Below are 14145 nucleotides of genomic sequence, written 5' to 3'. Positions count from 1 at the left end.
TTTTATTCCCAAAACAGAATTAAAAATTGTAATTTACTAAGATGTTGGCATTAACAATTAAATTTTCAATTAAAATATTAAATTTTCAATTTCGAGATTAAAAATTTAAAAATTTTTAAATAATTTGAAAAAAAATTTTGCAATATTCAGTTCCGATTTGGCGTTAAAAAAATTAAATTTTCAATTTCGAAAAATTTAAAAATTTTGGGATTACAAATTAAAAAAAATCATAAATTAAAAATGAGATTTAAAATTGTAATAGATTAAATTTTGAAAAAAGAAAATATATACATATACTATATAATTTTTTTTTTAAAATAAAAAAAACATCTTGGAAAAAAAAAATTGAAAAAAATATTTTTTTAAATGTAAATGAGACAAAAATCTAAGTTGATATTTTTTTGTACAATATGTTATAAAAAATATTTATTAATTAAAAATATCGGATAACAATTTTATTATTTTGCAAATTTTTTAAATTTTCATGTAATTTTGGGCCTAAAAATATGTATTTTTTTATTTTTCATTTCGGTATTTGAAAATTATTTTTAACTAAGATTTTTGCGAAAAAATTTATATTCTAAAACAATTTCTTATTTCAATTATTAATTAAAAATATGGAATTACAATTTTTTTTATTTTTCAATTATTTGAGAATACATTTTTGTTTATTTTTCAATTACTTGAAAATACAAATTTAAATTTTAATATAATTTTTGGGTTTAAAAAATATATATTTTAATGTATTTCTCGAACCGGTATTTGCGATTAGAAGTTTTTAAATTATTCTTAGTTAGAATTTTCGTTATTAAAAAATTTTTAAATGTTAATTAATATTTGCAACCCTGCTTTTTACTCCTAACTCCCACCAAAAGTTCCCTGTTTAAAAATCCTGCACTACTTTTGATTACACAAATTATTAAATATTAATAATCCGGTGCTTTCACATTGGTTAACTGCTTTGCAGAGCAGAGAGCAAGGCTTGAGCACTTACTTACACCAAAAAAAATCACATATGTACATACATACATATCTACAACCAACATCATACGGTTATGAAATAGCTAGTGTCTATTTTCAAATTAAAATTTTTAAGCTAGAAGAACTGAAATGAAATAACGGTAATGCTATTAGAATTGTTCTACTAACCGATTTTTGCCATGCTTTGCCTGAACTGAGTTACAATTTAGTACTTAAGAGTTTGCTGCTGCATATGTAAATACATAAATACATATATATTTCATTTATATATATATATGCTCATGTCGCTGACATTACATAATCAGTTTTACAGGCATACGCATAGTTACATACATACATACATATGTAGTTGCATATTCAAGCATTTGCACACTGCGCACGTTTACGCATACAAATTACCCACATTCTCACATACATACATACTAAATTCATTTTTTAAACAAATTATAATAGACACAAAATATTAATTTGTTTGCAAAATTTTAATGACTATTAATTCTAACGTATTGTGCACATCCTGTTTTTTTCTTTCTCTCTCTCACACAAACACATACACAAATTCTCAACGCAACTGCAATGTCAAAAACTAAAAAAAAATATATATGTATACATATATATTATATTAAATCGATGTATATTGAATATTCAAAAACTAAATGCGAAATGAATTCGAAACGATTTGATTGGGGCTGAACTTAAACCCACACCAAAAACCCCAAAAAAAAAAACGATATTGTTATTATTGTTATACAAAACATATTTGAAACTAAAAACTGTAAAAAACGACAACAACAACAACAACTAAACTAACTATTTCGAAATCCGCAATAAACTGTGACAATTAAAAACCGCTACGATACACCGAAAAAAATGTTGAAAAAAAACTTTCAAAAAAATCGTTGAACTGTGTCATTGTTCGTCCGCACATGACACCTATCAACCACGGACGCCATCGATATTGTGGCATGGTATACTTGCAATATGCGCAATTGAATCACAAAACAAATTGCATATCGATTACATAATTACCACAATGTAATGGCATAATGGAAAACGTCAAAATGGAAACATAAAAAAATTAAATAATTAAAAAAAAATTTCAAAAATGTTAAAAATATAAAAAAACTATATATTTATGCACCACAATGTTGTACAGTTATAAGAAGACTCTTCATTTCGATCCATCGAAGAGCGAAACTTATAGAGCCATACAGGAGGAGGGCTATGGCAATGGTTATGCCCCACCACAGGAAGTGACAGTGCCGGTACAGCCAAAGGTCTTCCAACCAAACCGATTGGTTCCAGGAAAGGTAAGGTCGTAATGACTTGCTGCTTGCGTTCATCGATCATCGAATATCGATCACTGATCAATCATCGATCATTGATATGCACCGTTATCATACGCACATACGCATGCACGTGGTCGTCTAAAAAAAAAGTTCACAAAAAAATTAAAAAAAAAATAAAACTAAAAAAAATAAAACTAAAAAATCAAAAAAAAGAAAACTAAAAAAACTCACAAAAAAGATCTCAAAAAGAAAGTACTCAAAAAATCAATGAGAAAAGCTTCGTTTACTTGTGAGACTCACGCACGCTTGGAAAAATATCTAAGTGGCTCTCTTTGCGTGTTGCATTACTGACTTGCCGAGTGGTCAGCAAATCGAAAAATAAAAATCTTGTTTTCATCGCATTAATTATCATTAATTATTTTCATATGTAAATGTTTAATATGTTATTTTAAGTACTCTTCATTACATTAGCGTTTAACGCATGCGTCGTTGTGTACAGCATTTTTGACAGCTCTCTCGCTCGCAGGCTCAAATCGCTGCATCGCATCATTTCTCAATCACCAGCTATCCCACTTTCGTTTTATTTTGTAATCGTATGTGTAGTCATAAAACATTTTGTGAAAATTATTGTCTTTGCCGAGTTTTTACTCGAGACTTTTTGGCGAAGAAAATTTTGAAATCTCTTTTTTTTCAAATCTATAGTAGCTCTAACTTTAATCTAAATTTAAAAAAACTTTAATCTGAAAGTAACCAATGCAGCTGTCAAACAAATTATCCATTTAAGCGTATTAGTTCTCATCTGTGTACATAAAATCATCAAATTATTTCGTATTAAAATAAATGATAAATTATTCTAGCTTAACAAATAACATTTATAAATAACAATTTGTAAGCTTTATCGGGTCTGTTCGTTATAGGATGATCAGTGTAGTCAATTCGTAGTGAATGTCAAATGGCTCTCCCAACACTATTAATAGTCAATTGTCAACTGCTCTCTGCAGTAATTGTCAAATTCTTCTTTATTGTCAAATTACGCTCTCAGTTTCTCTTGTTTGTTGAGCACATAAAGCAAAAAACTTATACTGAACCTCACTACATATCCTATAACGAACACACCTCTTGTATCGATTGTCTTAAAAAGCATATTAATGTTTTATCACAAGATCACTTCAACTTAAGTATAAGTATTTCAAAATCTGCAACTTTTTATTAACTATTATTATTTTGAACGGTATTTCAGAAACCCAGCTCAACGCTCGTTCCCCCCACGGCGTACAATGTAAGTAGTCTCATAATTATATTTTATTTTATACCTCATCCTTGTGGCAATATTTGGAACCAACAATTTCTTTAGATAGCAAAAACGAAGAACCGAGCAAAAGTCTCTCATTTGATAATATTTATGTATAGGTTAGGTTAAACTGGTAGGCCAATAAGCCACGCACATACCAGATTTGGAGGAAACGAGGAGGAAAATTTTTCCAACAATGCTCTTGTTTTAAGATAACCGAATAACCGATGAAAATGTTCTTCGAACTTTATTGAAATCTAAAATTAAAATCTCTATACTCCAGTCCTGAGAGGATTTCATAAATAAAGACCCGATATTCTATTATATGCGTATTTCCTGCTTCGATTGACAATTTCATTACAACTCCTTTGTATTTTCAATCTTTTACTATCATCGAAAAATAATTATTACTATTTTGAGAGATCTTCCTCTTCCTCTACACACTAACAACCCTAAATTGGTGCATAAAGCGTCATTAGCACCGAGCAAGTTCTTAAAACAAATTCCGACTGAGACTTGGGTTCTAGAAAATGAACTTAGAGAGAAAGAGAAAAAATTAGAAAATTTTGTTTCCCAGAGACACTTAAATACTTCAGGAGTTTTCTAAAGAACAGATCACAACATCAGGAAAGATCATGATTAAGATGATAATCGTATATATTTTTTGAGCCAATAAAAAAGTTCCAACGGCGATTTCTTTAAGTGTGCGTCTTGAGATCCTATTGTCTGCAAGGGATATTAATATCCATACTTAGATACGTCAAGAGCTTTCTAATGAACAGATTGGTGAATCCAGACTTCGATTATTCTATACAAATTTTATGCAACTGTATGGTATGTGCAACGTAAGGACGCTCTGAATCACCAATTATGGGTATGAAATAGATTATTTTGGAAAACTGAAATTGAGGAAGGAATCGTAAAATTTGATAGAAATTTTCGACTTTGAGATGACAATCGTAAATGTTTTTTAAACTAATTAATTGAGATCCTAATGTCTACAAGAGACGATAATATCCTTTCCCAGAGACACTTAGATACCTCAGAAGCTTTCTAAAGAACAGAATCTTGAACTCAGATTATATAATTTTATCCTAACTGAACGTCTGAAAATTGCAACGGCGATTTCTTTAAGTGAAAGTCTTGAAATCTTATCGTCTGCAAGGTATATTACTTGAAATTTTAGAAATTAGGGATCCTTCCTTCCCAGAGTTATTCAATCTGTAGTAGATAATTGAGGAACTTATGATAATCGTAAATATTTTTGGAACCAATTATAGTTCCAATGACGGTTTCATCAATATTCTGAGATTCAGTGATCTGAAATGAATTGTTCTAGTTTCCTTTCTATAGAATTATTCAATCTGTAGCAGAGATTTCAGGAACTCCATGAATAACTTTAATGACTTATATCCACAGCATCGAATTATTCATTGCTTTAAAAAATATTTTTAACCATAAAGTTCCAAATTTTTCTACAAGGATGTATAAAAAACATACATAATTAAATGCCTTACATATATTTTTCAAAATTTTTAATTAATTATTTCCACCAATTCCTTCATTTCCAGGTGGTAAACACACACGATGACTCCATCCGCCAGAGTTCATCCTTCAATCGCTTGATGTACAGTGTATTGGGTGCGTCGGAGTACTAAGTTCTATAAATGTCTAAAAAAATGTTTCAAATACGAGTTAGCCCAACGATGTATCCGAAACAACAAAACAACACACACAAACAATAAAGAACAACTTAAATAACGGTAGACTTAAAAAAAAAAAACAATGTAAAATGATTCAAATATATCGAAAATGTTTTTCAGTACATCCAAGCAAAAATAAATAAGTGAATATTCGTATACTTAATATTATAACATTATAATCATATACAAGTAAATTATCTAACATTAACAAAACCGTCAGGAATGCACATAGCAAGGTTCCAACAATTGCAAAATATAAGTTTTATAATATAAAAATAATACGAATTATACAAAACCGAAATTTGTGCACAAATTAATAAGTTTAAAAAATTTAAAAAAACAAAAGTATAAAAAAGAAATGTAATAAGTGTATTAGGCGATTCAAAATTATTTAAAATAAAAATAATAACAAAAAACTCAAAATCGGTGAATTTTTAATATTTGCGTAAATTTAAATGAAATACTAACCTTATTGAAGAATGTATTTTATTAAAACTTTAGCATGGTAAATTTAAAAAAAAAAATCGAGTGTTTCTAGTCTATGGAAATGGAGAATTCACGTGACCGAGTTGGTCAGTCGTCGTCGTCTAATTTCGTAACGATGACTTCTTGTGCGTGAATTTTTCATTTCACTGCAATTTGCAAGAATTAAACTTAACCGTAAATTTACGAAATCATTTATAAAATATAGTGCTAATAAAATAAAAATAAAAACTCATTGGACTGGAGAATTTCTATATTGTTGTTTGTTGTTAAAGTTAGAAATCGTTAGAAAAGAAATTGATGTGAAACTCATTATATTTTTTTATCACTTTTGTACTAAATATCAAACCTTGAATTTATAATAATTATCCAAAATGTAAAAATTAGCTTGACATATAAAACGAATATTAGTTGACAAGGCAAGCTTTCGATCTCCAGACTAGACTTCTAAGTCAGACTAGAAAATTTTAAATAGTCCAGTCATTTAAGCTTAAATTAGGTAAGAATCTCGGAATTCGATATACCCATTTATATGTCTGTAAATACTTGATACTTGACACCCTAAAGTTATCTCAAAACCTACATATGGTAGGGTATACCTTTATTTCCAGTGAACTTACTATAATGACTGGACTATAAAGTAGCGTTCAGCCTATCTCGATATTCTTGTATTATAATGTAGATATTTTAGTAGTGGTACATTGTGACAAAAAAGCACCCGGAAATTGAAATTAAATTCCCCGGTTAAAAGATATTTAAAAAAAATGTATTTTGCTAAATTCATAGGACTGTCCTTTATCACCACGCCAAATATGAGTTCGATCTTTGTACTAGTTTGTTTATAGCAGCTGCTTAAGTCGGCACACCTCAGTAGTGCGTTGCGATTTTTACGACGGATAAAAATATCGAATAAAGAATTTGTCTCGAATTTTGTATTTATAACCAAATATCGTGTGCAAAATTGTTGCGAATGTTGGAAGAGGCTTACGGTGATTCAGTTTTATCAAAAACACAAGCCTACGAGTGGTATAAAACCTTCAAAGACGGTCGTGAGATCGTTGAAGTGATGCCACGTTTCGGACGAGCTTCAACATCTTCAATGAAAAATAATATTAAAAAGTGAAGGATATGCTGCTGGAAAATCGTCAAACAAGTGTTAGAGAGATGGTCAGAGAGCTCGACATCTCTCGCGAGTCCGTTGGAATAATTTTGGTGGATATTTTGGGTATGAAACGAGTTCTTGCACGACTCATGCCTATAAAGCTTAATTTTTTTTCAAAAAAGGTTGCGTACACTTTGGACATGCTTGATCGTGCGAATTCCGCATTCATAGAGAACATTATAACTACCGATGAGACATGGGTTTATGAGTTTGACACATAGACCCATTTTCTATAAACTTTTTCTAATAATAGTAGACACTTTCTATTGAAAGCAATGCTGAATAAATATGTTGAAGAATTTTGCAAATATTTCAGCTGCATCTTGCGAGGGTGAAAAATTTTCTGTTGAACCCGATCTCAGCTCTTCCTTATTTGCTTTTATTCAAATGTGTCTCGTAAAACTTATCAGTCATTCTGAAGGGACTAAAAATTTTTAGAACCAACATGAAATAATATGGTATCAGTCGCAATTGTAGGAGAAGGTCGGTTAAATATAATAGAAACTTATGAAAACATTTATCACGAAAAAATGTATACATATATAGAATTATATAGGCATGATACTAATGCCTTAACAACGTTGAACAGTATTTTAATGGAATTGTGTTGTGGAAAGGATCATAAAAAACTTATTACTGCACATTAGAGGATTTGAGATTGCTCTCACATGAATGAAATCATAACTTTCAGGTCCCTGGCTATGTTCAATACGGGGATGTAACCGGGTCCTTTCTTAACCTTAGACGAAATAATTTGATTCATTACTATACAGCCGAATACCAAAAACAGTTAAGGCAGTAGGCATTGGTGGAAGATACATTGAACACTACTTGAAGGATATTTAGGTAAAAAAAGAGTCGGTGTTCTGCATTACTTTAAATGCATTATTGGTACATACTTGCTGTATTAAAGATGAAAAATTATTCGCGAAATCAATACCAATCATCTACATAAATGCCAAAGAGTTCGGTGTAACAAGGCACAAAGCGTATAGTTCCAACAATAACTTTGTCGGGATGAATTTATGGTGGACGAAACATAGATCTCTCAATTAACCACCAAGATCTTGTAATTTAATACGCTAGACTGCTGTTAGTGAGGTTACGTTGAGCCAATCATATATATTTTTCAAGGTACTAGATCTTGGTATAAAGACAGGTGTAAACTCAAGGCTAAATTAAAAAAAATATTTAATTGAAATGTTTTATATTATATTATCTTTATAAAAATAAATAACGAAGAAGATTTTATAACTGATGTCATATATACAATAAATACAAAGGTGATCAAATTTGACCCGGACTGCCAAAAGAAATTATTTACACTTATTTTAATATCTTCGCCTTAAAAAGGCTTCTGAGCCAAAAAAAAAAAAAACAAGAAAAAACGTTAACTTCAAAGCAATTAATTCCACTTTCCTGAACAATTTTTTGGAGATTATATTGTTACCTTTAACAGTAGACCATGCCAAATTTCGTGAAGATATCACGTCAAATGCGAAAGTTTCCCATACAAGCCCTTGATTCCGATCGTTCTTTATTACTTCAGAAAATAATCTATACCAAATTGCATGAATATATCTTTTCAAATGTGAAAGTTTTCCATACACGAACTTGATTCCGATCGTTCAGTTTACATGGCAGCTCTATGTTATAGTGCTCCGATATCGACAGTTCCGACAAATGAGCAGCTTCTTGAAGAGAAAATGACGTTGGCAAAATTTCAAAACGATATCTTAAAAACTGAGGGACTAGTTCGTATATATACAGACAGACAGACGGACAGACATACAGACAGACGGACATGGTAAATTTTCGACATACTATATATATATATATACTTTATAGTCTTTCGTGACAAACTTAATATACGTTCAGGGTATAAAAACATGCCAACAAATAATCCCACTTCCCATACCTTTTTATAAGCTTAGGCTGTGATGGTCTTAATTGTTTCATCGAATGATCATTTATAAACTCAGCAACGTTGCCAAGCATCTCTTTTGCGGCATCTACCACACGTGGTTTTTGCAAAAAATTCAAGTCTTTTGGTACGAGTTTAGGATAGATGCGCTTCATACCCAAAATATTAAACGAAAGTGTTGAGTCGATACATAGGAGATGTTCTTCTGCTATCTCTCTAATTTCGATGTTGTCGTTATTAACTAATAGAGGTTGTTAGAGGAAGGACGACTCACATGAGGCAAGTTTTCAATGACTTCACGACCTTCACGACGAGTCAGATTTGGTAGATATGTGAATCAGAAACGGAAGCTGCAGCTACGAAAAATTCAAGGCGAAATTCCTTAAGATATAATTTAATATATGACGTAAGTGAGTAGCATAAAAAAGAGACTCCAGTGAATATATGTATGTATGTTATATTAATTATATTAGTTCACCAGGTAGTATCGGTCGATGTCTACAGCTACTGTTCGAAGCATAAGCAAAACTTATTTTTTCTTTGCCATAACGTAAATTTATAGAGTCATTTGACTTCCCTGGCAGGTTTACACCGAAAGTACCCTTGCAGGTGTGTAATTTAGCCAAATAAAGTGGTTTACTAAGAAAAGTAAAAGAAATTAGTAAATGGCTTTCATATAAACCATAAGCGAACATACATTACATTTTTTTACGATGTTGAGTTTTACGAGCAAAACACGTAAGCCTCCACACTTTGCATTTACATAAATAAAGTAGCCCAAAAAGTACAGACATACCTACAAATACACAAAAGGAAAAGTAGGGAAAAATGTGCTGATTTTTCAAGCAAAACTATAAACAATAGTCGTTCGATTCGCATGCATGGAAAAAGCTCTGTGAAATTTAATTTGGGCACAGCATGAACCAGCCGAAAGAGGTGAAAAACAGCTAACCGAAATGAGTGGCATGAAAGCGAAATTTCAAGTTAAGTAAAATAATTATAAATAGTAGGGGTTAGGGAAGCTCAAATTTAAAAGTAGACACTCGAGACGGACAAACAGACAGACGGATAGACAGGCAACACACGCCAATAAATCACGGAGCTTATTAGATAACAGCAGTTTGGCCGCCATACACTCCCTCAGGCGCTGTAATGCATTGTGGAAAAAGTTCACGTATACATACATGCACATTTCTATGATTATAAACAACGCTGGTGAGCTAATTAGCCCGCCTCTGTTGCTGTCGAACGCTAAAGTTGTTGGAAATTTGGGTATTACAGTTCAATATGGGTTTATTTAAAGCCAAGCGCAGTGGGTATTAAATACGGCACAAAGGAATATGCTGCAGCTCAGTATATGGATTGATTTCAGCAAGCTCATAATAGAAATCCTTAACCGGTTATTGTGGAAAAAATGGACATTTTCCTTTCGGCGAGAAGAACTTGGCCTAACGATATTTTTACTTAATTTTGTCTGATAAACATTTTTTCTTGAGCTCTGCAAAGTTTTGAACTTTTCATTGGGGCGTTTTCACGTGGCGGTTTCCAAGCCCAGCGCACAACACTGGTGAGAGATGATTCGGCTTCTCATTTTAGCTCGCCTTCAAACAGATGTTTTTCGGCTACCCAGAGGATACTTGGTCTAAGACCGGAAGTCGTGAGCTGCTTAAACCGTATGTGAATGACGCTCAGAGAACGTTCTTCACTTGCGCGAATTTCTACACATGGCTCCATCTTCCAGGCTGACGTACGTCGGTGATATTATCGGCCTTTACAACCCCGCTGTAAGTTTTGCTTTCTCCAGATTGAATAAGGAAGCGATGCGTATGGGTCTGGTTGTGAAGAGGACAAGACGAAATATCTCCTGTCATCAAGCAAACAGTCGTCGCACTCGCGACTTGTCTCCCACGTTACTGTTGACAGTCACAACTTCGAAGTCGTAGATAATATCGTCTATCTTGGAACTAGCATTAACACCAACAACAACGTCAGCCTCGAAATTCAAAGCAGAATAACTCTTGTCAACAGGTGCTACTTCAGACTGAGTAGGCAATTGAGCAGTAAAGTCCTCTCTCGACGAACAAAGACCAAACTCTATAAGTCACTCATTATTCCCATCCGGCTATATGGTGTAGAAACATGGGCGATGACAACATCTAATGAGTCGACGTTACGAGTTTTCGAGAGAAAGGTTCTGTGGAAGATTTATTGTCCTTTGCGCATTGGCAACGGCGAATACTGCAGTCGATGGAACAATGAGCTATACGAGATATACGACGACATTGATACAGTTAATCGAATTAAAAGACAGCGGCAACACTGACTAGGTCATTCATCTGAATGGATGAAAACACTCCAGCTCTGAAAGTATACGACACAGTGCACGACGGGAAAGACCAGGTAGAGAAAGACCTGGCTACACTTGGAATCTCCAATTGGCGGCAAACAGCGAAACGGAAAAACAACTGGCGCGCTGTTGTAACATCCGTATTCGACTCAACTTTCTTCTCGGCTAGTGACTACTTCGTGAAGAAGAAAAAGGTGCACGTACAAGGACAACGCTTTGTGAGTCGCAGAAAACGACGACCATCATCTTTCCGACCTTTAGAACAGTCTTCAAGTTCATTTGAGCAGATCCGTCCATTATCCATTGATTTGACTTTTCTTTGTTGTATATTAGTGGACTCATAATTCGTCGACGGTTATGAAATGACACAAGACCTTCTTCGGATTGCATTTAAACAGGGTCAAATATCGCTGTGAAGTAGTTTCACGGTTACTCCTTTTGTTTTTTGAGCAGGTGCGGGATTGATCCAAACGGTATTTTGAGATGTCTGCTGTATCAGCTGCTTTGAGCTTCTGCATGGTTATGCCGAGGATCAAAGTCGTCAAGTGTATTGTCTCTTCATAGACGGGCCAAAACTTCTCTGATGTTTTATTTACCGAATATTATCGGATGTTTCACTTTTCAAGAAGGAGATGCTTGGTTAAACATGCAGAAAGCTCCAAATTATTATTATTTTGATTCATATCTTTATCTAATCTCTACGCAAATAGCCATCAAAAGGCAAGGCTCCATTGTTCGATTTTTAAGATATGTAATAATAAGCTTACCTGTGCCCTACAACTTGTTACATATTATGCAAATGTGTAGATAAAGGTTTGAGTACATAATCGTTCCGGCAATTAAATACGTATACGGTCAAAATGTGTCGCGCTCCAATTTCAATTGTCATTACAGTTGCCACGCAATCTCCAATATCTTTCGAACAATTACTTAATCCAAGCACGCGCCCATAGAAAAGACCGTAAATAAAAGAAGAAATGTGACCCTTATATACTTCGATACTCGTACATATCGATTTATTACGCTTAAGTACATAATTACCGGTATCTCTATTAAGGCAAGTACATATATACGCGTATGTATTCAAACTATTGTCTACGTGAAGTTGAACATTTTTGTGCGTGAGTTAAATTTTGAAGTGAAATGTGAATGTTAAGATCAATCACAAACATTCATTCATACGTACTAGCAGACATATATAACGACATTTACATATATAAAACCAGAAAAAGCGTTAACTTCGTTTGCACCGAAGCTATAATACCCTTCACAAATGCAAAAGATTCCTTACAAGAACTTTGTTCGGCCAGTTTGTATGACAGCTATTTGCTATAATGACTTGATCTCAACAATTTTTTCAGAGGTTGAAGCACTGCCTTACACAATAATCAATGTCAAATTTCCTGAATATAGCTTCTCAATCGAAAAAGTTTTCTATACACGCACTTTATTCTTACGAGTATCACTCAGTTTATATTACAGCTTTATGCTACAGTATGTAGTCTGATATCGGCCGTTCCGACAAATGAGCAAGTCCTTGGTAAGAAAAGAATGGATCCAAAATATCAAATCGATATCTCAAAGACTCAGAAACCAGTTCATTTATATACTGATGGACGAGCATGGCTAAATCGACCCAGCTCGTCACGCTGTTCTTCCACAGACCAGCCGGTAACGAATAATTGACACGATAGCTCTCGAATCTGATACTGTATATTACCTCTAATTGAAATAGACAATTTTTAATTTTATCAGACTGTTCTTCTTAGTAAACTACTGAAACACAAATAGCCTCAATTCTTTTAGTTTCAAAGTAATTTAGGAAAATTAGGCTGCCTTAACGTGCTAGGATTTTGAGAAGACAGTTACAACTTTTGATTATTATCAATATTGCTGCATGTAAAGCTATAAGAGTTTTGGAATCTTCGCTTGGAAAACTGATGATATTCATTTTTGGAAACTTCATTAAATTTTTGATAAAAGAAACTACAAAGCTCACACATCAGGCCTTAAAAGCATTAAGAGTTTTAAAACCACGACCTTAACCTTTCGTTACAACCGCAGGTTTATGAAAGCTCTATGCTCATTTAGGACGTAACTTGAGTGACTCAATGCTGAATATATTTAAAATATATGGCTTAAGATCTCAGAAGTTTGCCATGATGTTTGTAAAACCTAGAACTAAAAGGAACCCTATAAAGTATATAAATTAATGAATATACGATCAGCGTGATGAGTCTGTTTAGTCATGTTCTTCAGTCTGTTTGTCTGTCCGTCTACATATACGCAAAATAGTCTCTCAGTTTTTGAGATCTGAAATTCGCACTTGTCCTTTTCTCTTCAAGAAACTGCTCACTTGTCAGAATTGTCGAAACCAGACCACCGGACATAGCATATTTCTGCCAAGCACATTGACATGCCCTTATATGCTATATGAAATGTGCCTATGAAGGGTATCATAGCTTTGTTAATGTTTTTTTTTTGTTTGGGGTAGTTTTTATATTATTTTTAATATGGCAACAAATCAGTGTGGGACCTTTTAGTAATTAAGAGAGGTAAAAGAAAGACTTCTGACCCTTTTCAAAGACAAAAAAATACACACCTGGCAGGCAAAGTAAAACTTCCCTATAGGGGTGTTTCTAGTACAAAAATATCAACACAGACACATCAACCACTTTCTGTAGATTGTGGGTTCATTGCTTGAATTCGTATTGCTTAGTGGTTTAATGTGGTTTTTAGGATGCAATGATAGTCACCAAAAGTCATTGTGCACTTCAATAAATCTCTTACATATTAGTGTCGTGTAAGTACTTTTTGTGTTTATTTGCACTGTTGCAATCAGCTTTGAGATTCACATATAACCATTTTTGTATCTAATTTAAAAGTATTTAGACATCGTACATACATATAGATACATATGTATGTGGACACGAAGAGGCAATCGTCTACTTACTTAAAAGTGCAT

At 33.0% G+C, this 14145-nt stretch overlaps 1 protein-coding gene across 9 annotated transcripts in view; it reads left to right on the top strand.

The window, feature by feature from the left end:
• LOC126762434 (probable serine/threonine-protein kinase DDB_G0280133) overlaps positions 1–6001 on the top strand; it is a 43326-nt gene extending 37325 nt beyond the window's left edge. For 8 of the 9 annotated variants that reach the window (XM_050479156.1, XM_050479155.1, XM_050479158.1 and 5 more), the window contains 3 exons: positions 2138–2291; positions 3511–3549; positions 5133–6001. In XM_050479156.1, the coding sequence (XP_050335113.1) occupies positions 2138–2291; positions 3511–3549; positions 5133–5219 (280 nt within the window). In that variant the 3' untranslated portion in view covers positions 5220–6001. The remainder of the gene's footprint in view (positions 1–2137; positions 2292–3510; positions 3550–5132) is intronic. The other variant, XM_050479161.1, reaches the window with a different exon arrangement.
• The last annotated feature ends 8144 nt before the right edge of the window (positions 6002–14145 follow it).

This window comes from Bactrocera neohumeralis, chromosome 6, assembly GCF_024586455.1.
Source record: "Bactrocera neohumeralis isolate Rockhampton chromosome 6, APGP_CSIRO_Bneo_wtdbg2-racon-allhic-juicebox.fasta_v2, whole genome shotgun sequence".
Lineage (NCBI taxonomy): Eukaryota > Metazoa > Arthropoda > Insecta > Diptera > Tephritidae > Bactrocera > Bactrocera neohumeralis.
Note: the sequence above shows the minus strand (reverse complement) of the source record. Positions and strands in the feature narration are given on the sequence as shown.